At 35.9% G+C, this 26,260-nt stretch overlaps 1 protein-coding gene across 6 annotated transcripts in view; it reads right to left on the reverse strand.

Annotated features, from left to right (window-relative positions):
* Nucleotides 1-536: 536 nt before the first annotated feature.
* LOC101208563 (translation factor GUF1 homolog, chloroplastic) overlaps nt 537-26,260 on the reverse strand; it is a 64,026-nt gene continuing 38,302 nt past the window's right edge. For 2 of the 6 annotated variants that reach the window (XM_011655558.2, XM_031884419.1), the window contains exons 9-22: nt 25,648-25,744; nt 25,438-25,509; nt 22,782-22,936; nt 22,616-22,673; nt 22,033-22,113; nt 20,856-20,942; nt 19,723-19,794; nt 19,506-19,640; nt 13,306-13,379; nt 10,826-10,913; nt 2,979-3,056; nt 1,145-1,220; nt 938-978; nt 537-832 (exon numbers count right to left, since the gene is read on the reverse strand). In XM_011655558.2, the coding sequence (XP_011653860.1) occupies nt 737-832; nt 938-978; nt 1,145-1,220; nt 2,979-3,056; nt 10,826-10,913; nt 13,306-13,379; nt 19,506-19,640; nt 19,723-19,794; nt 20,856-20,942; nt 22,033-22,113; nt 22,616-22,673; nt 22,782-22,936; nt 25,438-25,509; nt 25,648-25,744 (1,210 nt within the window). In that variant the 3' untranslated portion in view covers nt 537-736. Of the gene's footprint in view, nt 833-937; nt 979-1,144; nt 1,221-2,978; nt 3,057-10,825; nt 10,914-13,305; nt 13,380-16,208; nt 16,425-17,664; nt 17,752-19,505; nt 19,641-19,722; nt 19,795-20,855; nt 20,943-22,032; nt 22,114-22,615; nt 22,674-22,781; nt 22,937-25,437; nt 25,510-25,647; nt 25,745-26,260 lie in introns of those variants that run through there. The other 4 variants (XM_031884416.1, XM_031884418.1, XR_004216136.1 and 1 more) reach the window with 4 other exon arrangements.

The raw sequence follows: 26,260 nt of genomic DNA on the forward strand, positions 1-26,260 counted from the left end.
TTTATACAATGATAGATGACGGACCATTATGAGTGAAAGATTCAAAATTGACAATAGAATGTCTATTACTGATTTATTTTCATAGTTTACATCATTAATAACATTAAATCTCAGTCTCATTTGATAACCATTCAATTTTATTCAATTTTTTTTTAATTTTTAAAAGTTAAAAGAATTTAAAGACTGATTGCACATATAAATTTCTCGCTTTTTTTAATCTATTTTTTTTATTAATGCTTTAAAACATAATTTAGAAGTTCGAATAAAAATATTTCTATGGCGGGCTAGGCAAGATTTGCTTACAATTATTTTAGGTAAAATAAATTCGATTGACCCTTCAATTTTTAAATTTGTTGCCCCTCTTGAATACAAAAATATAATTTTATTTAACAAACAAAAATATAATTTATCAATATAAAGATTAGAATTTTCAGGTATACAAAATAACCCAACAATCAATGATTCCTAGCTATCGCATTAAGAGATCTTATTTTTACGCATTTATTATTACGATCATAGAACAAGCATTCACTCAATTTGGTAATTTAAATGTTCTTTTTTTCTCTTTTGGCGAAAAAGGTACACTGTAGAGGTAATTTACACTTTTTTTTTTTTCTTTTGTGAAATTATATACATAAATTACAAAATAGTTATTGGGAGGGAGGAAAAAAAGTCATTAGTCACTGGAAAATTATATACAATAGTTAAAGAATAAAAATGATCCTACGGAACAAAATTACAAAACCTCCTTTTCAAGCTTCAAAACAGCCATAAAAGCTTCTTGAGGTACATCAACTCTCCCAATCGCTTTCATTCTCTTCTTTCCCTCAGCCTACACATTAGAACTTGATAGTGTGAATGTAAAGGCAAAATGGGAAAAGACAATGGATAGTTATTGTCATAATTAGTCTAGTAGCTAATAATGTCAAACAAACACCTGTTTCCTAAGTAATTTCTTCTTCCTTGTAATGTCTCCGCCTGCAAACAAAAGCAAACACGAGAAATTTTACCTGCTACCCTCTAATACTGTCAACTTTTCGATGATATCAATAAGATTGAACGTCAAACTAATGAGAAAGCATTAAAAGTTGATGCTGAAATATTAAAAAATGGATATTCTTGAACTGCAAGAACAGTTTCTCACCGTAGCATTTCGCAAGGACATCCTTTCTAATCGCTGATATAGTTTCACTAGCAATAATTTTGGAGCCAATACATGCCTGCCAGATAAAGGGGAAAAAACAAGAAAAGGGGTGCTCCATGAAAACAAAACAAAATAAAACAAAAAAGTGTGATTTCAATGGTTACGTATGACTGACAAATTATTTTTTCAATAACGGGATTTCATTTAACAAGAACAAATCAAGTAGAAATGCTAATTGTGCTACCTTTTAGGTTGACACTGAGGGGCACAAAACCGTTAAATTTGCCAATAGATTAAAATTAGTCGCTTAGATTTGATTTTGTATAATATATTGAATAAATCAAAGTACATAATAACTTATACGTTGGTGAATAAATAGTGACCAAAATACTAATATAGGAAAAATACAAATATGGAAAATATTAAATAAGAATATACCCAATAAATCCCAATTTCCTTTAACAAAGGTGATCATGTTCCACATGATCAAATGAGATTTACTTCTCATGAAATTTCACAGTGAACCTTGTTAATTCTCTTGGTAGAAAATGGCACGGCGGGACATCATTGGCCAAAGGATTTTATTCCCAATCATTGTTCCATTTCCTGATTTTGAAAATTAGCCTCGGGGGTAGGAATCTCCATTTGGGCAATGAAGATCCTTTTAGGGAGACAACATTATCTCCCTTATCTCCCATTAATCTCCTTGATCCTATTTTCAACGAGAAACTAATCCAGTTTTCAATATTTTACCTTTGGAAAAGGCCTTCCTTGATTGAATTGGGGTTATCTTGTACAACATTTATAGGTTTTCTTCTTCTAAGAAGCACATAAACTGATGCATGATATGGATACAACACAACATGAACACAGCGACATAGCATTTTTTTTAAATCTTGGACATGACTCTATGAAGACATGTTTATTAAAATATACATCTTTAAAAATATATACCATTTTCATATTAGAAGAAAATTGAAAGTAAATGGGTTGATGCATTTCTATGGTTATTAATTTGATGCATTTCACACTTAATTTATTATTATTGTCATATATGTGCTTTGTTAGTCAATTAAGTGCTCTATACATGCCAGCAACAAATGATGCACTAACAAGTGTAGTACATGTCCAACAAATGTCGCAGCGTGCAACATATGTTGGATATGAACATTCTAACCAATCTGAAGGGTTTGTACTTCTTAGAAAGAGATACCTTACACATGTTATGCTGGGACTCTGTAAAATATGTTACTTGCCGTTGAAAAGGAAATAAGAAAGGTAAACAGGTGCTACCTTTGGTTAGGGCTTGAAATGTGTTTTTCAAAATAATGCTAGCTACCTTTGGTTAGGGCTTGAAATGTGTTTTTCAAAATAATGCTAGGGTTTTTTTTTTAAATATTTTTTTGGAATAGTTGCAAATTTAGCAATTAAATGCAAAATAATTAAGTATATAACAATATTTTTAAAAAATTGCAAATATAGCAAAATTTGTCGAATTCTATTAATGATAGAAGTCTATCACCAATATGGTCTATCATTGATAGATCATACAAATCTATAAGCGATAGTTTTACTATATTTGCAATTTTTTTTAAATGTTCTTATATCCTTAATTATTATTCCTAAAATGGTCATCAATTATAATTACCTTATTTTTTTCTTAAGAAAAAAAGTACCTCAATCAAAAAAAAATTCAAGAGATTTAAGGAAAAAAAAATTTAAAAAGAGTGGAAGATATTCACGACTTCTACAACAGAAAAGCACATAACTAAGTTATGAAACAGTTCATGTCAATCATCAATGTTAGCATGTCACTGCGAAACACTAATTTTACCTGAATAGGCACTTTAAACATTTGTCGTGGTATCAGCTCCTTTAGCTTCTGAGTTAAAGCTCTTCCGACAGAATATGCCTGAAAATGGTATTTATTGTCAACTTCAGAGCAGAGCAAGTTTGTCTAAGCATTGACAAAAGACATTCGCATAGCGACAATTTCAAAACTAATAAGACAAAATAAAGTCTAAAAACATTGCTATAAAAATTCATTGTCTTCCGTCAAGATAGGAGGGAAACCTCCTAAGCCAAATGTTCAAATTATATGATTTTCACCAACTATCAAATTATATTGAGGCAGATCATTGATTAGATGCACTAATGAAAATTTGTTGAACCTAAACTTTTGGATTAATTGATTAACTATAGATATATGATTGAAAACGATAGTAGTGAATGAGGGTATTTTACATTGATAATCGACATCATGAAAATACTTCCTTATTGAAAACGTGGAAGCACCAAAGATCCTGACTTTATTAGACCCTCAACTTAGATGGTTCTTGAAGGAGATTTAAGAATTCTGGTGTGGCCCTAAGAATGGTTTTCTTCTTCAAAACAGTTTTGATGATTTTGGAAGTACAAGACTTAAAATTTCTGTCAAATGCAAGTTGGGTTACGAAGTGTGTTGCTTGGAAGAGAAACAAAAAACAATGCTTCATCCATATTTGTTCGGTGTCTCTCGACAGGGATGGCAATCCTTCACTAAATGTTGAAAAGTTTCTTGATGAAGCTGTTAGATACCTGGATTCACATAGGGTAGGGGTATAAAGGTAATTAGATTTGTTGGTACTTAGTTGGTTATAAATAGGAAGTTGGGGAGGGAAGAAGAAGCATGAAGAATTTGGTGAAGAATTAGGGCTGCAACATTCCTTGAAAGAGAGGAAGGGCAGAGGGTTAGGGTTCTTACTTTTCTTTTACTTCTTTTACATTGTAATTCTGTGAAGGTATCAATAAAATAGAATATCAGTGTTCTATCAGAAGCACCACTATTTGGATTGGTACCGAAAACATCTCCTAACCTCCTCACAGCTTCCTTCTGAGCCACAAGGGACAAGTTATCCTGAAATGGTGAAGCTTAATCGATCCTCTGTTCAGAAATTGTTAAAATAGAATACCTCTTCCCTTGTTTTGACCACAACAAATTAGAGTTCAACTCAACATTGGGAGATAAAAAATCGAAAAGCTTTCAGAGAAGACTTTGATAATCTATGGATTAATTCAAGATTATTTGCGTTTAATGATTGAAAGAAAATTAGAAAAACATTAGAGGATTTTTCAATAAAAATAATCATTAATACATGTTTGTAGAGAATGCTTTGATTGCAGCATAGGCTGAAGGTTATTGTTAGACCTCCAATCATTTACACCTATAAAAGGGTGAAATCAGGGAAGGGTAGTATGGGAATTACACAGAAGATCAAGGGTGGGGAGGTTCTTGGGGGGTCCCACCCCTGATGAGGTATATAAGGAATGTTTTGGGGATTAGCAAAGGTCATGTTTTTGGGGTAAAGGCTGCTGAGGCTTCTGAGGAGAAAATTCCAGCCTTCTCGAAGGAGCTGGAATCCTAGGCATTTATTTCTGTCTTTTCTTTCTTATTTTACTGTGATGTCCTTTAGTGTATTCTGTGGATATTTTGTGAACTCATCTGAAATTTAACAATAAAATCATAGAATAGTACTGTCTCTGTTTCTCTATTTTTGTTGGGATTTTACTCAGTTTCAAAGAATGAATGCTAACAAATTGGTAATAGAGCCGCAATAGTCCTAAGGTGACACAAGCAATGGCGTAAAAACAAACGAAGGAGAGGTTGGAAACAACATAATGAGAGATTAGAGAGCTGAAGGCAATCATTCTGGGACTGACTAAAGGAGTCGAATGGTTGGTCAAAGAGGTTAAGGAGAATAATGCTAGTCGAAGAAGGGAGGACTCTGGAACATCCGATGGATCAGTCCTTGAAGGGGAAAATTGAAGGAACGGAAGGGTCGATGCCTCTAGGACAAGGAATGTCAAACAAAAGTAGGTACAAGAAACTCAAGATGCCCGTCTTCGCAGGAGAGAACTCGGGGTCCTGAGTGTATCGAGCGGAACACTTCTTTGAGATCAATAATTTAGCCGAAGCTGAGAAGGTGAAGGTGGTTGTCATGAGTTTTGCACAAGATGAGGTGATTTGGTTTCGTTGGAGTAATAACTGTAAGAAAGTAACCTCATGAGAGGACCTCAAGAATCGAATCTTCAAGCACTTCCAACCCACCGGAGAAGGAAGCTTGTGAGCTCGTTTGATTCAGATTCGGCAGGAAGGATCTTCACGAATTATCTGAAGAAGTTTATGAATTACTCGGTTCTATTGCCAGAGATGGCAAAGAGTGTCTTAATGGACGTGTTCGTGATTGGGTTGGAGCCGGAATTAAAAGCAGAGGTGATGAGCCACCCCCCAACATCCTTGGAGCAGTATATGAAGGAGGCACAATTGGTCCCAACATCCTTGGAGCAGTATATGAAGGAGGCACAGTTGGTTAATGACCAAAACATAGCTCTGGAAATAGCCCTAAGCGAACGTCAACGAAGAATCCAGATGGTGGAGTTGAGTTTGATAATGGTATCGAGGGAGACTGAGGTGGCGCTTCAATCTATTATGGGATTCTCCACAAAGGGAACAATTAAGCTGAGAGGCAAGGTAATAGGGCAGAGTGTGTTAATTTTGAATGACAATGGAGCGACTCATAACTTTTGTTAGAATTTGTGGGCTAGGCCCTTAGGGTGTTTATGAAAAAGTTATTTATGGAAAGTCTTATCATAACCAATTTTTTTTATATCTTTGTGTATTCTATTTAATCTCCCTCATTGTACCTTTGTAATTCATCCAAAAATAATAAAAGTAACAATATTGTGATTTTTCTCCCACTACTCGACTTTCCATGTAAGCCTAGTTTTTCGTGTTTATTGCTTTCAATATGATATCAAAGTCGAGCAATAACAAAACCCTAGAAAATAGTCTAGGAGAAACCCAGACCGAACCAAAAGCCATCGCCGCCGCCAAGATCGCTGCCATGGAAAAACTACTCCAACAACTTCAGAAACTGTCTATCTACATAGTGGGCCCACCCTTGTCGCCATCCGCACTACCCTCCGACCATAAACTGCCTCATGCGCCGCTGCATTTTCATCTTACTGCCCAACCCAGCCTCCTTTACATGCCGTTGTCTTTCAAACCATCCAACCCTTCCAGTCAGTCGCAGCCCCACACCACCTATGCTCGCCGGAAAGCAACCCTCTACCGTAAATCTATCAAACCTGTATAGCAAGGCTCCGCTGTTCGTCGACCCTTTATAGCAACCATTTTTCTATGATAATGGGACTGATCAACTCCATAACAGATCGAGAGTTGAAGCGGGCGAGTCTTCGGCACATTCCAAACCAATCGAGTTGCCAATATATTCCAAGAACCAGGTAACTTAGTTCCTTAATTTGCCTTCGAATTATATAATTGGCTCTTTGGGATTGACTACAGAGAATTTTCCAAGTGAGATTAAATGCGTAAAATTATTTTTCATGTTCCCAATTAGTAAAGATGTTCCTTGAAGGTCGCCACCAATTCGAGTTCTTAACTGGAGAGACTATTCGTCCTCCACCGGTGACCACTTGGAACGACTCTGGAAAGGGAAGGACTCACTCATTCAGTCCAGGCTATTTAATAGTATGGAATGTCAGATTGGCAAGCCTCTACTGTACACAGTCACAACAAAAGATCTATGGGATACAACTTAGACCCTTTACTCAAAGCGTCAGAATGCCTTTCGATTATATACACTGAGAAAACAAGTCCAAGATTGCAAACAAGGGACCCTGGATGTGACTTCCTAGTTTAATAAGCTCCCCCTTCTCTAGCAACAGATGGATTTGTGCAGGAGACAGTTTGGGACAAGCCAAATGGCGGTATACAATACGCTAAACTTGAGGAGGCTGACCATATTTATGATTTCCTAGCAGGGCTTAATCCCAAATTTGATACTGTTTGTGACCGTATACTCAGACAAAGACCTCTTCCTTCCTTAATGGAAGTGTGTTTTGAAGTTTGCCTTGAAGAAAACTGTACTAATGTCATGGGTGTACTGACTCTGCTGCCTTTAGTGCTCAATCCTCAACTCATGATAATGAAAAGAATAATGGGAAACCAATCCTTGTTTGTGGGCACTACAAGAAACAATGGCACACCAAGGATTAGCGTTGAAAATTCCACGGTCATCCCCTAGGAGGTAAGAAACGGTCCTCCAATGAGAAACAAAACTCAGGGCATGCCACGTTAGTGAGACTACCATTGCCAACACTTTTAAGTCAATTGGCTCTGCTGCAAGCCAGACCAAGACTCCTACTTGGGTGCTTATTAGTGTTGATGGGAAGAATCCCTAAATTTTAGACTCAAGGGCTACAATCACTTGACAGGTTCCTTGGAGCACTTTATCTCTTATGCCCCTTGAGCTGATAATGAAAAAATTCGTATAGCCGATGGGTCTTTAGCTTGATTGCTGGTAAAGGACAAATAGTTCCTTTTGACAGTCTTGCTCTCCAGAACGTTTTGCATGTGTCTAAGTTATTTATGGGAAGTCTTACCATAAACATTTTTCCTTTTTTTATATCTTTGTGTATTCTATCTAATCTCCCTCATTGTACCTTTGTAATTCATTAGAAGTTATAAAATTAACAATATCGTGGTTTTTCTCCCAGTACTCGAGTTACCACTGGCCTTAACGGAAGAGTTTAAGCTGCAGGTGATACCTGAGACAGACTTGGGAGTTCAATGGAGTAGTGAATTGGGGGCCAATGAGTGGCTGGTTAAGTGGAAAGTGTTGGAATGAGTGGGCTTGGCCCTTGGGGTATTATGGAAAGATTATCGAAATATTTACCCTAATTCCTACATCTTTTCCTTTTTTATTTCCTTGTGTATTCTATTTATTATTTCTCATTGTACCTATTGTAAGATTGATAAAAAAATAATAAGAAAAATATCGTGGTTTTTCTTCAAGTACTTGGGTTTCCAATTAAATTTGTGTTCTTTGTCTCTGCCTTCAGACAACGCCGAGAAATGTATTCCAGTCAATTCTGCCGTCGTCCTCGTCGCCAAAACCCTCACGCCTCCACTCACCGCTGCCGTAGCTACACACGCCGGTTTATTTTCCTCAGAAATTTCTGACCATCCCATTTGACCCTCTTCTTCATTTGCAGCCTATATTGCTCCTCACGCCCCGATTCATGATCTGCCACCTAATTCTGGCTGACCACCACCGTTTCTGCCATCAAAGTCGGATGCCCTGCCACCCACTTACCGTAGTTATCATCTTGATGTTAGGAACCCTCAAATTCACTCAATATTTAAGGTTGGTGGATCTTTGGCACATTTCAACCCTAACGTGCAAGATCTCTCTTTTTCTTTGGTAATAGCTTAACAACAACTGAAAGGGCATTGTCAACAAATTTTAGCAATTGAGGCTACCCTAGGGACGATATCCAACACTCCTGTACTGAAGTATTCTAAGAATCCGGTAACCTCGTTCCCTACTTCATCGTCTTCCTATGTTAATGAGAATGCTAATACAACCACACTTGAAGCTATTGTCCAGTCAAGTATACCTCAGTCCTTTAGTCTCATTAGTATTGATGGTAAGAATCCTTGGATCCTAGACTTTAGTGCCACATATCATTTAATCAGTTCGTCTGAACACTTTGTGTCCTATATTCCGTTTGTTGAGAATGAAAAGATAAGAATTGCTGATGGCTCCTTGGCTTCCATTGCCAGAAAATGGCAGATTTCCCTTTTTGACGGGTTCTCATTACACAGTACGTTGCATGTGCCACGAATTTCAAATAATCTTTTGTCGATTAGCAAGATTACTCGTGAATTAAACTGCCAAGGAACGTTCTTACCTAATTCTATTTCTTTTTAGGACCTGAGCACGAGGAGGATGATTGACACTGTCCGACACAATAAAGGTCTTTACTTGCTTGATGATGATGCCTCTTGTAGGATGAGTCCTTTATCTTCGTACTTTACCACTTCTGAAAAAGATCTTATGCTGTGACATTTCCACACGATCCCAACTTTAATTATATATGAAATACCTATTTTCTCATCTCTTTTCTAAAGTTGATATTTTTTCCTTAGCTTGTGATGTGTGCATAAAAGCTACACAACATCGAGTCTCACTTCCCTCGCAACCTTTTAAGCCAACCTGTCCTTTCACTCTTGTCCACAATGATGTTTGTGACCTTTATTGGTGACCATACTCGTCTTACTTGGGTTTTCCTGATCTCCGACAAATCTGAAGTTACCTCCACATTCCGAGACTTCTATCACACCATAGAAACACAATTCAATACAAAAGTGATAATGGTCGTGAGTTTCAAAACCACTCTCTTAACGAGTTCCTATCTTCTAAAGGAATTGTTCACCAAAGTTCCTGTGCTTACACCCCCAACAAAACGGGGTTGCCGAACAAAAAAATCGTCACCTTTTGGAAGTTGCTCGTTCCCTTATGTTGTCCACTTCTCTTCCTTCCTATCTCTGGAGTGATGTCATTCTCACTACCGCTCATCTCATCAACCGCATGCCTTCCCATGTCCTTCACTTCCAGACACTGTAAGATTGCCCCAAAGAATCTTATCCCTCCACTCGTCTTATCCTTGATGTTCCCCTTTGGGTGTTCGGATGCATTACCTATGTCCATAGCCATGGTCCGAACCAAACTAAATTTACCCCTAGGCTCAGGCTTGGCCCTTAGGTTATTTATGGAAAGATTATGAAAATATTTACCCTAATTCTTAAATCTTTTTCCATAATATGAAAATATTTACCCTAATTCTTAAATCTTTTCCTTTTTTATTCCCTTGTGTATTCTATTTATTATTCCTCGTTGTATCTGTTGTAAGATTGATCAGAAAATAATAAAAAAAGAAAAATATCATGGTTTTTCTCTCAGTACTCGAGTTTCCACGTAAATTTATGTGTTCGGTCTCTATTTTCAATACAAAGGATGTCAGCAAGTTTGATTTTGGTTCTCAAAATATGTATTTTCCAATGTTTAGCAAGTTTGACAGCGTTGAGTTTTTCCTTAACATAATCACAATTTATTTCTCTAATGATAACACAGGTAGTTATAAAATGAAAGTTATTAAAACTAGGAATGGAAAACTCTTAAGTCACCTGTTTACCTAAAGACTTAAGCTAGTGGGTAAAGGAAAATTTAGTTATAGAAATTTAGCAAGTTTGATTTTTGTTCTCAGAATATGTATTTTCCAATGTTTAAGCTAAATGTTTAAGCTAGTGGGTAAAGGAAAATTTAGTTATAGGAATTTAGCAAGTTTGATTTTTGTTCTCAGAATATGTATTTTCCAATGTTCAGCAAGTTTGACAGCATTGACAGTGTTGACTTTTTCCCTAACATAATCAAAATTTATTTCTCAAATGATAACATAGTAGGTTATAAAATGAAAGTTACTGAAACTAGGAATGGGAAACTCTTAAGTCACCGATTTACCTAAAAGCTTAACCTAGTGGTCTTAAAATATTTTGAAGTGAAAATCAATTTTAATTGGGGAGAAAACAACAATTCAGGGGTTTGAACACAGGACCTTCCTAGACAAGTTGCTCTAATAGCATCTTAAATCGTCGATTTACCTAAAAGCTTAAGCTAGTGGATAAAGACAGATTTAATTATATATCACTAACAAAAACTATATATTCTTATTCAGTGAGTGATGAGAAAGACTCAATTTATACAATCGTCAATTAACAATAGAATAAGAAGTATTTACCACAGTTTTGACAGCAAGTATAGTTGATATAAGAATTACCTTATTGTTGTGCACTATAGTCGACAATGGTTCCACTCGATCACCATTTATCTGAATGTCCAGTTTTATCAATTCACTTTCTCTGTACCTGAAAGTTATTCCCCCACCCATCACAAAAATAAATAAATAAATAAATAAATAAACAATCTTAACAATACGTACTATAGCTGCACATCCTTTTTTATTTTGAAAAAAAGATTGGCCTCATTATTAAAATAAGGATGGAGGGTTATATAAAAGTACAAGAGAATTTTACAAAGAGTAAAGATAAAGAAACTAAAATAAGGATCGAGGAGGCACACCCAGACATGTCAACTAGGTTGACACCTCAGTGCCCTCATCATATCCAAGAACGCACCAAACATGGAATAAGAGTGCCTAGACACTCCTAACAATACTGAGTAATCATCAGACAAAACAAAACAAAGCAATAACAAAATAAAGCAAAAATGTGACAGCTTCAAAACTTGTTCAAAAAGAAAACTTGAAAGGAAACAATGGAAAAACAAGTAGTAGGAGGTCTTCAGCAACTTCTTCATGGAGCTTGAGGATCTTGGCCTGCTAAATTAAGATGGAGATCAGAAATGCACCGAAAAAGCCAAGTACAACAACTGTAAGAGCTATCAAGGCTGTGAGATGAAGGCCGGCCAATTTGAGCACAAGTCCTTGATGGAGTATTTATTAAATTCCTTGTTCAAAGTGCACCAAGTGGCAGCATTTCTTTTACCAATGTCTAGTCGTTCAGGCCAGCCCATTGCCTTGACGTGGAAGATTTGTTGATTGCGTTCAAACTAAAGTTCCACGAACAAGGCTTTAGACATGTTTTCCCAAAAAAATCTCAAACTCTTCATCAAAACCAGACCCCTAAGCAACTGAGTTTAGTGAAACATCAAAAACCCAAGCAACTCTGAAAAGAGAAGTTCCCCCAACAGTTGGCTGAATAAGAGGGAAAACCAAGGGTAGAAGGCAGTTATTAGGGAGTTTTCTCTGCATAACGAGGAATAACTATCCTTGGACTACTGGATTTCCACAAAGCTTTGTAAATCCCCCTATCCAACGAGGATGAGGGAGATAGGTGGGCCTAGAGAGATTTAACTGAAAAACTGCCGGATGGATCTGATGACCAATGTCTTCTGTCATCCGAATCTACCACCCTTTTACGTGAGAGTAGGTGAAGCAAAGATTGGAAGTCTGAAATTTCTTCCTCTTTTAAAAGTCATAAAAAAAACAATTCACCAAGACATGGTGGAATAGTCCCACTGTGCAGCGACAAAACCACTTGGTAGCAAGGCAATTCTAAATAACTTTGGGATTTGAAGATTAAAGGAAATATCTTCGATTCCAAAAATCAGACCAGAAATCAATTTTGTTGCCGTTTCAGATCTTGAGTAAGGCCAAGGATTCCACCTTCCTCGAAGCTGTTGAGATGCTAATCCACCTTTAGTAATCACAAACATTCATTTCCCTTATTCATTGATTTCTTGCGTATCCTTCAACAGTTTCTCGACGTTTTTGCTCATAATCAACATTGTTAAATGGTAAAAAAGAGAACACTAGGTTTATATGAAAAACCCTAGAACAGGGAGAAAAAACCACAATACACTTTTTATTGTTTTCACATACTATGAAAGATACAAGAGAAGACAACTTTATAGGCTCTAGCAAACACTGATAGAGAGAAATAAACTTAGGGTAAAATAAAATACTAAAATACCCTCGGGGCTATAAACTATAAACAAAGCCGCTATTTCCATCAAACATCATTTCTTTGAGGATCTTGAGATCCTCATTCCTGTCTAATCATTATTCCAACTGTTTTTGTGTCATTCTCCTCATTTGCTTGGGATGAACGTGCTTTGGTGCCCATTATTAGGTTTCCACCATAGCTTCTGCACTAAGAAAAAGCCATCAGTGCAAAAACAATATAGGGGAAATGCTCTTTTGGCTGATTCAAGGGCACTGATATCCTCTCCTCCAAGCAAACTTCTATTGCTAAAATGAACCCTGCATAAACCTCACCCCTCCCCCTGTTCATAAACTTGTACATACTCCCTTGCACAAACCAACTGTCAAAGGTGAAATTCCCTTCTGACCCCATTTTTATTCCGCCTCTCATAGGTATGCAAAATAGGCCTTGCAACTTGCTGTAGAAGGTCCCCTCTTTTATTCCTCCTTTCTATCAATTTCTCCATTGCAATTACTTTGTTCCTTGTTTGTAGGAATGGGCTAATTTCTATTATCATTGTCAATTAAGGAGGATTCTGATTTCTAAATATAAGAAATGTTCAAAATAACAAGAACAAGATTTCTTCCTCATAAATGACAATGTTGACATATCCAACAAGAATGTAACATGTGAAGCCAATAATTATCCTATTACGCCAAAAAGCAAAAGCACACTAGGAATAATGATTGCGTCCGTCTCAAAAAAGAAACACACTCTAATTTAGAAAGTGTATATTAAAATTTTGTACTTTTACCCAGTAAACGAGTACTCCATGCTTGCATAACCTTTGCTTCTGGATTTCAGTTGATCAAAGAAATCACCTACCATCTGAAGAGAGGGAAGTAAATAAGTATAAATAGCTACCACAAAAATAAAACAAGAAAAAGAGAGAAAAAATATCGGGATTTGAGAATAAAAGTTCATAGATGTTGAAATTTTCAGTTTCTTTTAATTAAAATTACTTAATCATTTTCATTTCTTTTTTAAGTTCCTTTTAGTGTTATTAGATTTCATTTTCAGTGTTTTTCTAATCACTTTCAGTTTTGCATTTAATATTTGTTAGAATTAGTGGGCATAAGCCCAAGGGTAGATTTGCCCTAATATTCTTTCTTTCTTTATAATAAACTTGTCTATTTATTTCCCCCCATTGTATCTTTTGTGAATATGAAAAAATAAAAAGAAAAGTTTGATCGTGGTTTTTCTCCCAATTCTCAGGTTTCCACGTAATTTGGTGTTATTTTTCATTTTTAACGCTTTCAATATGGTAACGGGGAGGGATAACAAAGAAACCCTAGACACCAATATTGATGGACCCAAACAGAGAAAAACCACCAGACAGCCACCGCCCGGATCAGCGCCACTGTTGCCACCACCATGGACAACCTGCTCCGTCAACTTCAGACACCGCCGGCGAGAAGCCAGCTACACCACTTAGGGGACTTTACCAGCAGTACGAGCCAAGTGGATCCGTACACAAACCGTCGCCTATTAACTCTGAAGTTCAGCTAGTGCTATCCTAGTCGTACTGCTCTGTCCAATCGCAACACCCTTTTGTTCAGCTGCCAGTCCACGCACCACAAACCTGCCACTATCAAACACGTTTGTCCATGCGCTGCCGCCAATTAACATGTTTGGCAAATAAAGCATCTTTTGATGAAGTTCGTAACATCCCTATTGAGTTGTGGCCAAAAGAATTTAGAGCAAATTACAGCCAAAGTTTTTTCTCGACTAAAATGTCCTGCCAATCCACTAAAGTGTGCTTCTTTAATTATTGCCTCTCTTAAAGATGTATGGGGAACACACAAAACATCACCTTTGAAGAGAAAGTCATTAACAATGTGGTAATCTTTGCAAGGCTTATTATGGTTAGAGCAAGTTTCCCAAATACTTTTAAAAGCAGTGTCAGTAGGGTACAATGTAGGGATGTGATAAAAGGCAATTACTTGAGATTGGAGTATGGTGAGAAGTATACCCTTTTGGTTGAGAGCATCGGCAGCCTTAGTTTTACCCAAAGTATGTTTAATTACAAAATCGAATCTTTGCAAGAATTGTAGCCATCTAGCATGCATTCTACTAATTGTTTTTTGGGAATTCAGAAATTAAGAGAAAAGTGGTCAGTAAGCAAAATAAATGTCTTCTTCAAGTCTGGACCGGCAAGAATATGAGACACATTATTCTTAAAAACACGATAAAAAATCCAACAAAAATTGAATGCTTGGAGAAGGCTGAACCAACATTTAGAAGCAAATACACAATCAAATAAAAGGTGTTGGAAGTTTTCCATGTTATTAACACAAAGGGGGCAGGCATGAGGTGAGAGGGTATGGGAGGAAAGCTTTCTTTGAAGTACTGAGGCACAGTTTAAATTTTCGAAGAGCATAATCCATATGGAAACATTTATCCTTCTTGGGCTGTTAGATTTTCAAAGCCTTTTGTACAAAGAACTTTCCAAAGGAGAAGATGTCAAAAGATGCTTAACTAGTGATTTTACCGAGAAGGAAACTGAGGTTTCAAGGAACCAAAACCTTTGATCCGGAAAGGAGGCTAGCTGTGAAGAAGAAATCTGACTCAACAAGGTCTGAAAATCTAAAATTTCCTCATCATTTAGCGATCTTCTGAAATAGATGGACCAAAAGTTGGTCGAAGAGTCCCAATGATCTGAGACAGACCCATTTGGATTGAGTGCGATCCTAACCAATCTTGGAAATTTACACTCCAAAGTGATAGTGTCCATCCAAGGGTGCTTCCAAAACAATATTCTGCTGCCATCACCTAATTTGAAAAAAGCCAATGATTCAATTTTGCGCCATTGCGTTGATGTGCAGTGCTGTTTCCTTTAATAACAAAGACTAAGATAGGTGCTGTTTTTTATGGCAGGAACTCCTTACCATTAATTACTGAAAAAAGTTGTTTTCCTTTATTAGGGTTAGGTTTTGTTTCGCAGGAGTTGCCTATAGGTAAAAGAACTACACGACGACTCATCCAATCAAATTCAATAGTGTTAGCTCTACCTCTATGAATGTAATCTATGTCATATTGCCAAGATTGTCAAAGAAGGATGTGGCAAACATCCATATCAAGAACATCACATATAATTTGGCCTTTATAGTGCTGTCCTATTGATAAAGAAATAGTACAAACCTCACTGACAGTAGCTTCTCCTCCCTTTTTTATCGAACTAACCTTATAGGAATTCGGGTGTGGGTCAATTTTTAAATTTAGGGCAGAAACTAGTTTTTTAGACACTAAATTTTCACTACTACCACTATCAATGATAATTTGACACACTTTACCGTTAATGGTGCATCTTGTTCGAAAAAGGGAATTCCTTTGAAGTATTTGTTCAGCAGTAGGAGTGAAGAGAATTCTTTGAACTACACAAGATAGTTGATCTCCTTCATCCGATGTTGAGATCTCATAGATGTTGTCATCTCAGTCATCTTCTTATTCTTCTTCGATTGTCAAAGTTCTTCTTTAAGAGCACTAATTGGAGAGGTGTCCTTGTTGTCTGCATATGAAACATTTACCCAAAGTAGTACGGTTATAAACGTTGTAAACCTTATTTTTTGTAGTATTTTCACCTGATTTAGTAGCTGTTATCTTTGGTGGGTTGTCATCTTTCTTAGTGGGCTATGAGGATGTGAAGGAGCTTCCTTGTTGAAATTTTCTAAATTAATTAGTTGGGTTAGTTCTTTGCTGGGTTGTCATCTTTCTTAGTGGGCTATGAGGATGTGAAGGAGCTTCCTTGTTGAAATTTTCTAAATTAATTAGTTGGGTTAGTTCTTTGCTGTTTGTCCTTGTTCTTTCTTTGACAAGTCTTGGTTTTCTTGCTCTCTTCACTATCTTCAATCTTGGAAGCCAAGGAGATGGCATCTGAAAGAAAAGTTAAAGGATGTAAGTTTACAATACCTTATTTTCATCTCTTAGACCATGAATAAACATGAAAAACTGTTGGTGTTCAGTTTTAGGAAGGTTATTTTGAGTGCCAAGTCTATAGAACTCCTCTGTGTAATCCATGATGCTTCGTGAGCCTTGATGACACTATTGATACTGATTGTAAAGTAGTTGCTGGTAGTTGATTGGTAGGAAACTCTTCTTCATTAGACGTAACATCTTTGGCCAACTTCTTATTAATTGCTTATCGAAGGGTCATCTGTTATTTTGTAATTGATCCCACCAAGAACTTGCGCCACCTTGGAGCTTGAGAGCAACTTATCGGACCTTCTTGTGTTCGGGTGTATTGGCATAGTCGAAAAAATTCTCTACGTTCTTGACCCAATCAAGAAACTTCTCCACGTCCATTCGAGCATTGAAGGTAGGAAGATCCACTTTCATACGTATTTCTCGATCCTCTTGAAAATATGGTTGAAAACCAAGCCCTCATTGCGGTTCTTGATGAATGTTCACCATGCTGTATTCATTGGAAGAGTCAGAATCGTCTAACAAATATCCAGGTAAGTTGTTCCCATATAGCCAGATATTGTGGATGTGAACAAGTTGATTTCTTGGTTGTCCTTGGTTTGCAGCTGGGTTTCTTGGTCCTTGCCTTTCTTGGTTTGCTGCAATTGGGTTTCTTGGGGGTTAGATTGCTTCTTCTAAAGGTTGGGCATGGAATCGAGTAAAAAGATTAGTCAAATGTACCAATGATTGCTCTATATACAACTGTCCTTTTCAAAGTTCTTCAATATCTTGTTCGGCCAACTGCAAGTGTTGGTTTAAGGAGGTTTCCGCATCCATGGTTGTGAATAGTAAGATCCAATTTTTTTGTGGGAAGGGTGAGCTAGGATCACGCTCTGCTACCAATTGATGCTACTATTGTGAAGCTTAGGAAAATTATGAATAATTCTTCTGATATTTTTTATTAATGAGAGGAGAAGCCTTTTACAGGCTGGAAGTTTACAAGAGTTTGTTGAAGTTAGTTATTTTAGAACTAACTTTGGAACTGAGTTAGCTATTTTAGAACTAACTCAAGATATAAGAATTAACTAAAGAATAACTAATCTCAACATACAAGAATGATAATTCAAGATACTAAAAAATTAGTTAAAGAAATATTAACGAACTTAAAGAAACATCGAGAAAGGAGGATGTTCTACATCAAAGAGGTACTTACTTATAGACTTGCCGCCTAGTTTTGAGGTAGATCTTGGGATTAACAAAGTGTGCAAGTAAAAGAAATCATTATACGGTCCTCTAAAGCCTAGTTTGAACGTTTAGAAAAAGCAGTCATGATCTATGGATTTAGTCAAAGTCAAGCCGATCATACTATGTTCTATAAACATACAGGAAAGGACAAGGTTATGGTTTCGATAGTTTACGTTGATGAAATCATTCTTACAAGCAAATATGAGACAGGACTGACTTTCGTGAAGAAAATATTAGCTGATGATATTTTTTAAACGAGAACTGATATCTTTATTAATAGTCAAAAGGAGAGACAAGCTCAAACTATCAGAGGGTTATAGAAGAGATAATGATTTCCAAATCAAAGACCTAGGAACTTTAAAATATTTCCTAGGCATGGAGTTTCCCAAGTCTAAAAGTGACATTCTTGTTAACCAAAGGAAGTACATCCTTGATCTACTAAAAGAAACAGACTTACTTGGCTGCAGGGTACCTAAAACTCCCATTGAGTAGAACCTGAAATTGGAAGCTGCTACTGAAAAAGAAATAAAAGAAAAAGAAAAGTATCAGAGACTTGTGGGGAGACATATATCTCTCACACACATCCTGACATCACTTTGTAGTTAGTATGGTAAGTCAGTTCATCCATGCTCCTGGACCAGCTTACTTTGATGTTTATAGAATCCTAAGATATTTGAAAGTTACTCCAGGAAAAGGCATATTGTTTAAAAAACATGACCGCCTATAAATGTCAAAGTGTACACTAATGCTGATTGGGCAGGTAGCACAACTCACAGAAGATCCACTTCGGGTTATTGCTCATTTGTTTGAGGAAATTTAGTTACTTGGCAAAGTACAAAGCAGAGCGTGGTTGCAAGAAGTAGTGTAGAAGAAGAATTTAGGGCATTTGGATAAGAAGACTATTGGAAGATTTGACATTCTCCCAAACAATGCCTATGTGCATGTATTGAGATAACATGGCAACAATTTCTATTGCCCACAATCCAATCCTTCATGATAGAATGAAACATATTGAAGTTGATAAACACTTCATAAAGGAGAAGATTGTTCAAGGAATGATATGCATCCCTATCTTCCAACAACAGAAAACTGCAGATGTGTTAATAAAGGTCTTCCAAAGTGGCAATTCAATAACTTAATTGACAAGCTGGCTATGGATGATATCTTCAAACCAACATAAGGGGGAGTGTCGAATATTTCTTTTGTTCATTCTTTCCTTTATTGTTAATATTTTCATTGTATGTAAAGATATATTTGTGTATTTATATTTTTCCTTATTTTGTATTTTCCTACTTTGTATTGGGTATTTCTTCTATTAAAGAAAACCCTTTTCTTTCTATGTGAAATAAGAGAATACATTTTAGACAAGAACAACCCACCCATTACAAATAAGGAAAACATAATTTTCGCAAATCTAATACAACTAATACGATAAAATATAATATAAAAAAAGAAATAATCATATGTTCCATGTATTCATGTTGAAGAAGTATATTCTGAATCCTTTCAATGTATTACAAGCACAGCCAGTGAGATTGAAGGAGAACCTATCCTATGAGGAAGAACCAGTGAAGATCCTAAACAGAAGGGAACAAAGGAATTAACCTATACTTTCACCCAATTACCCAACAATCTAAAAAAGTTCAACAACTAAAGGACCTGAACTAAAATTCCAATGTTCCTGAAATATTACATGATACAACACAAGATGATATGGATAGGCACATTGACGTAAGGAAAGGTGTTCGCTCATTACAAATAAGGAATGAGAATAATAATAAAAAAGAAAAATATTGACAATAAACTTACTTCTGCTAGTGGTAGTGCATAAGTGATTGACGCTCTAACTTCTGTGATAAATTTCATTTCTTGAAACTCCCCTCTTCTTTCCTGAGCTAATTCCATCAGGGGTCCAATATACTCTTTTGGTGTAAGCATCTCAATCTATAATTAGATTGAAACAACATATCATGTTATAACATACAATAACTCAGTATGATAAGTGCATCCGAGCATAGAAGAAGACCTTCACAAATGGCTCTTCAATTGACCTCCTTTTTCCAGGCTCAGGAAGTAGGGATGGATTTGAGCATTCAACCTTAAGAAATGAAAAGTTTGTCATAAGGTTACCATGAGATAACAAAAAGTTTTAATTTCCAAAGGTAAATAATTATTTGTCCCATCTTAAGTTATGCACACATACCCACATATGCACAATTGCATTCAATGAACAAAAAGATTATATAACTCTCTTGTATTTCCCTTGTTTACATCTTCTTTATTGTTCTCTTTGTATAGCTCTCTTGTACTTTGGGTTCTTATTAACAATGAAATTTTTTCTCCTTTTCAAGAAAAAAAAACAAAAAGATTATAGAGGAAGGAGCCTTAATATTCCTACATTGGTAAATGGAGAAACAAGTGAAGTGTATAAGTTCAATCTTAATTTTATAGGCATTCTAATGAAAAGGATTCTCGCTCCCTTTGTTGTAAGCTGTCTTTCATTCTCTTTGTTGTAATAGGCATTCTAATGGGATATGAAGTTCTGGTGCTATGAGGGTGTCAACCTAGTTGAGATGTCCAGGTGCACCTTCTGATTCCCCTAGTTTTTTCTTTTTGCTCTTTGTATAATTCTCTTGAAATAAGTTGTCTCCGTTTCAAAAAAAAAATCTTAATTTTACAGAAGTGTTGGTTAAATTGAAAGATGGAGTGGAGCAAACATCAGCTATCACCAAACACCAGTAAAGTGTCACCATAAACAAAAAAAATAGTAAATAATAAAAATTAATTCACTCTTTAATTGAAACGCATTTCACTTTAGCTTATTTTATAAAAGTGAACTGTCTACTTATATCTTTGATTTATTAGTCGCCTCATTGGATTAAAAGTTCCAATATTTTTGTCAGGTCCTCTCCCTACCCCTTTTTCCAAGGTTTAATTATGTGAAGGTACATGAACGTTAAGGTTGTATTCAACCCAAGCTTTTGAGTTTTGCAAACAAAGTTTTTTGAGTCATCAAGATTATTGAGCACTTGAATAGAACTTGAAGTCACATGTTGCTCCAGATTCACAATAAAAACAAGTAGCATGACATACTATTTCCATTCTTCCCACTACCATAGGATAATGAAGCATAAGTCTTGGAATAGAGGAGAAAATTACAGTATCACCGTTTACACAGTTAACTCTATATACAACACTTGGAGCAGTTGTTATCAGGCTTAGGTTGTATTCCCTTTCAAGTCTTTCCTGTATAAAAGAGCCATTTGTAAGCATGATAGCTAGAGCAAAATAAGAAGGCATTCTCTCACTTCATTCTATACAATAGAATTCAATACATATAGACATACATGGAAACCCTAAATAAGGACTAGCAAATCACAATAGAGGACAAAAGACTAAAAACGTTCTATAGTGACATTTATACCATAACACTCCCCCTCAAGCTAGAGCATATACATATATATTAGTCAAGCCCAGCTTGTTGCATAAATACTCTACTCGAATTCCATTCAAAGTTTTTCTAAAACTGTCTCCTAATTGTTCTCCAATCTTCAAATATCTAATAGACTCTAGACCTTGTATTTTTTCCCGAACAAAATGACGTGTACAAAGTTTCCTCTTATTTCTCTTAGAAAGAAAAGGGTTTTCTTAAATAGAAATACCCAATACAAAGTAGGAAAATAAAAATAAATAAATACACAAATATGTCTTAGATACAATGGAAATATTAACAATAAAGGAAATAATCAACACTCCACCTCAAGCTGGTTTGAAGATATCATCCATAGCCAGCTTGTCACTTGGACTCAAAAAGACAGGGTGCAGCTTGTGGGTCATTACTCTGAAGCTAAAATCTCTTATTAGATCTTCCTTATGCAATTTTGGGTTCCCAGGAACAATGAGGTGTTCTTTATTTTTAAAGGAAACAAGTCTCTTTATTAATTAATTAAAATAATGAGACTAATGCTCAAAGTACAGAAGGATAATTCAATTATTAGAAGAAATTTAGGGTTCCTAGACATCTCAATTAGCTTGACACTCCTTTAGCGCCTTCATCACGCCCTAGATGTCTCTGATACCATGTTGTAGTTACAGTGAAATATGAAATAACTCCCTTCCTTCTATAAAATAGAGTTCAATGTATAGAGGCATACATGGAAACCCTAAATAAAGACTAGTAAATTACAGTAAAGAACAAAAGACTAAATAGCTCCTATAGTTATATATATACTATGACAACTATAACAATAAGAAAAATTTTCTTTCAACGCTGAAAATACAAACTAAGGATAAGAAGCAGACATATTTCTTTCCGAAAAGATAAAAGGAAACGAACCTGGACAATTTCCATGTGAAGAAGACCCAAGAAACCACACCTGAAGCCAAAACCCATTGCGCTGGATGTTTCAGGCTCAAACTGTATGAAGTTGGAGTGTCAGAATGATTAAAATTCATATTAGATATTGTTGCAATCAATCAGATTGGCGATTTCCCATCCTGCTATGGTATGAATAATAGGAGGTATTGATTGTAAATAAGATAATTAGCTGTAGAAACATCAAGGATTTTATATTATTCCCAATATAATTATTTCCTTTTATGAATAACCTTTCTTTCTCCTATATACAAAGACTACGTATCTTACACTTCAATCGTTGGAATAACAAAAGAAAAATGATTCCATGATACAAAAAGAATAGAAGTTTGCTATAAAAAACCTATTGTCGAACTAAATGCTAAAAAGTTCCTTTGGCATAAGAATATGAACTAGCTAATCCTCCCCTGTAATTATTTTACAATTTCTACACCTTCTCACCGATCTAATCCGGTTAAGCAGATCAAATTATTGAGCAATTTAAACTATGTAAAGAATCAACTTAAAATTGAAATATAAAAAATAAAATAGATGGTTCAATAACCTTCAACGCAGCATCATTAAGTTGTAGCTTTTCAAGGGCATCGCGTAACTCTGGGAACCTGAAAATGTAAAACACAAAAATTTAGATTAAGAAGAAAACAAGACAACCATAATTTTGTAAAATTCAGAACATAGTAAATAAATGAGAATAAGTAGGGGATCAATACTGGTCTGCATCAACCGGAAAAAGGCCACAGAATACCATTGGTGTGGCCTCCTCATATCCAGGTAGAGAGTCTTCGGCTTTTCTGCCATGGTGAGTAATGGTGTCCCCGACTCTTGCATCAGCTACTGATCTTATAGAAGCTGAAAGATAGCCAACCTGGAAATGAAAAGGGCAACAAAATAGAAGAATAATATTGAAATGAGCAGGCAACCCAAATAATCAAGAAAACAAAGAGTAGAAAGGTAAGTTTTCCCTCTCTCCTCTCTCCTCTCCCCTCTCTCCTCTCTCCTCTCTCCAGCCCAAACCATGTTCGCCAGCCAGTCTTTATTTTTCAGATAAGTCTCAAGAGTTAGTATGGAAGTTGTCAGCTGCAAATTAAATCAATAAAGAAACGGAGACAAAAACTTCTTTATTAATAAGAACTCAAAGTACAAGAGATTTATACAAAGAGAACAATAAAGAAGTAGTAATCAAGGGAGTCCTAGAGGGATCAGGAGGCACACCTAAACATCTCAACTAGGTTGACATTCCCATAGCGCCAAAATCATATCCGAGTACAACCAATCAAAACAATAAAGAAAACATAATCAAAGCAGCCAGTTTAGTACAAAGGTCCAGAAAAGTATATGGGACCAGAAGAAACAACAAGAAGACACTAATAAGGGGGGCCAAAAGACAATCTAAAGCAGGGGCGGTCTTTCAAGGCTTCGAAAAGCAGTAGAAGGCTACAAACTGTATAATCTGCAGACATTGAAACTGAGGCAGCAAAAGATTAGGCAGGTTGAGAAAGAAAGGCAGCCCAATTAAGGAAAATATCTTTTATTACGTCTCTTGACTCCACATATATTCCTCACTTTGTTCATGAAGCTTTATCTCATCCTCTGGTGAAATGCAATGATTGAGGAGATGACTGCTTTAGATGATAATGGTACTTGGGATTCGGTATCTCGTCCTGCAGGAAAGGTCATTGGTTATAAATGGGTGTTTGCTGTCAAGATGATCCTGATGGAACAGTGGCTCGATTGAAAGCTCGCCTTGTTGCCAAAGGTTATGCTCAAGTCTATGTAACTGATTATTTAGATAAATTTTCTCCCATTGCCAAATTAACTTTCATTCGCTTATGTCTTTCCATGGCTGCTACCCATAAATGGTCTTTACATCAACTTGACATTAAGAATGCTTTTTTGCATGGTGATTTTCAAGAGAAAGTTTATATGGAACAACCACCTGGGTTTTTTGCTCAGGGGAAGAGTGATAAAGTATGTCGCCTTCGAAAATCTTTGTATGGTTTGAAACAAAGTACTCGTGTGCGTGGTTTGGTAAGTTTAGTCAAGCTCTTGTATGCTTTTGTATGCAGAAGAGTACATCTGATCATTCGGTTTTCTACCGTCAATCTGATAATGATATAGTTCTACTAGTTGTATATGTTGATGATATTGTTATTACTGGAAATGATGCATTGGGTATTTCGTCTCTCAAAACTTTCCTTCAGAGTCAGTTATATACGAAAGATTTGGGACAATTGAAATAATTTTTGGTGATGAGAAGCAAGAAAGGTATTTATTTTTCTCAACGAAAATATGAACTTGATTTGATGTCTGAGATAGGAAAATTAGGAGCCAAACCAAGTGGCACTCCCATGATGCCAAATCAACATCTTGTTAAAGAAGGAGAATTATGTAAAGATCCTAAGAGATATAGGAGATTTGTTGGGAAGTTGAACTACTTAACAGTGACTCGACCAGACATTGCTTATTCTGTAAGTGTTGCAAGTCAGTTCATGTCATCCCCTATAGTGGATCATTGGGCTGCAGTAGAGCAGATTTTGTGCTATCGAAAAGCTGCTCCTGGACATACGATTTTATACAAAGATCATGGACATACGAGAGTTGAATGTTTTTCTGATGCCGATTGGGTGGGATCTCGTGAGGATAGGAGATCAACTTCTAGATATTATGTCTTTGTAGGTGGAAACTTAATATCATGGAAGAGTAAGAAACAAAATGTTGTTTCTCGTTCGACTGCTGAGTCAGAATATAGAGCTATGGCACAGTTTGTGTGCGAAATAGTATGGATTCACAAACTATTATCTGAGATAGGCTTCAATATTACCGTGTCAACTAAATAATTGTGTGATAATCAAGTTGCACTTCACATTGCATCTAATCCAGTATTTCATGAACGAACTAAACATATTGAGGTGAATTGTCACTTCATTCGTGAGAAAATCCAAGATGGGTTGGTGTCCACATGATATATAAAGACTGGAGAACAATTGGGAGATATTCGGACTAAAACTTTAAATGGAACAAGGATAAGCTATCTGTGCAACAAGCTGGACATGATCGACATATTTGCTCCAGCTTGAGGAGGAGTATTATGATATATATATATATATATAATATATTTATAAACATATGTCCTTTATTGTAATTGTACATAGTGTCTAGGGTTTATTTTATTCTCTATATAGATATGTAACTTTCCTTTGACTCAATATAATAAGAAATATACTACTCTAAATTTTGGATTATAGTATCATGTGTAAGATATACAATAAATTAAATTTTTACACCCGACTATGGAGAACAGTGATGCTAAAAAAGAAAATTGCAGTTAATTTCAACAGAGAAACAATAGTTCAATCAATCATCTACCTCTCCAGCATAAAGTTCCTCCACTTCCAACTGATTGGGAGATAAAACTCCAACTTCATCAGCAAAATAATCCTGTCAATATAGTGGTTTTAAATTAAATGTATTAGAGAAAAGGAACTCCATTAACAGAGTGTTGCAAGAAACAAAAGACCCTAATTTACTTTCAGCTGAATAAATACAAGACAGTATTTTGAGAGTCTAGAGAATTACCTTGTCACTTGCCATGAAATATATTCTATCGCCTCTCTTTATTCTCCCATCAAGCACTCGAAAATAAACTATAACACCCCTATATGGATCATAATAACTGCACAAAAACAAGGTAGCCTCACAAAAGATCCATCAAGTTCATCAACATTTAGATTTTACTGGCAGAACAATGAAAGTCCAAGCATTCCTATCAGCAAACTATTTAGTTGGAATTTCTTCTACTTGTGTGTATATTAGTTGTTAACATTTAGTCTTTCGTGTAATTATCCTCTCTTAAATCACTAATCGACTAAAAATCTGGTGTAAACTACCAAAGGGATTTTGAATGAATATCATTCTACCTATTCTACCTCCCAAAGGGAGAGCAAGGCTTTATTTATAGAAGATTTAATACACAGTTAGTTACTAAGTAAGTAACTAACTGAATTGTTTACACCATAATCCACCCCTAACACTAGACTCGTCCTCGAGATGGGTCAGCAATCTGGAACTCATCTGGGGTGTGGTATTTCTTTAAGTCAGCCACAATAAAAACTGGGTTGATATTCAACTCTTCTGGCAGTTCAATCTTGTAGGCATTAGAATCATATTTTGCTAACGCTTTGCAAGGGCC

The sequence above is a fragment of the Cucumis sativus genome, chromosome 4 (assembly GCF_000004075.3).
Source record: "Cucumis sativus cultivar 9930 chromosome 4, Cucumber_9930_V3, whole genome shotgun sequence".
In the NCBI taxonomy this organism is placed as follows: Eukaryota; Viridiplantae; Streptophyta; class Magnoliopsida; order Cucurbitales; family Cucurbitaceae; genus Cucumis; species Cucumis sativus.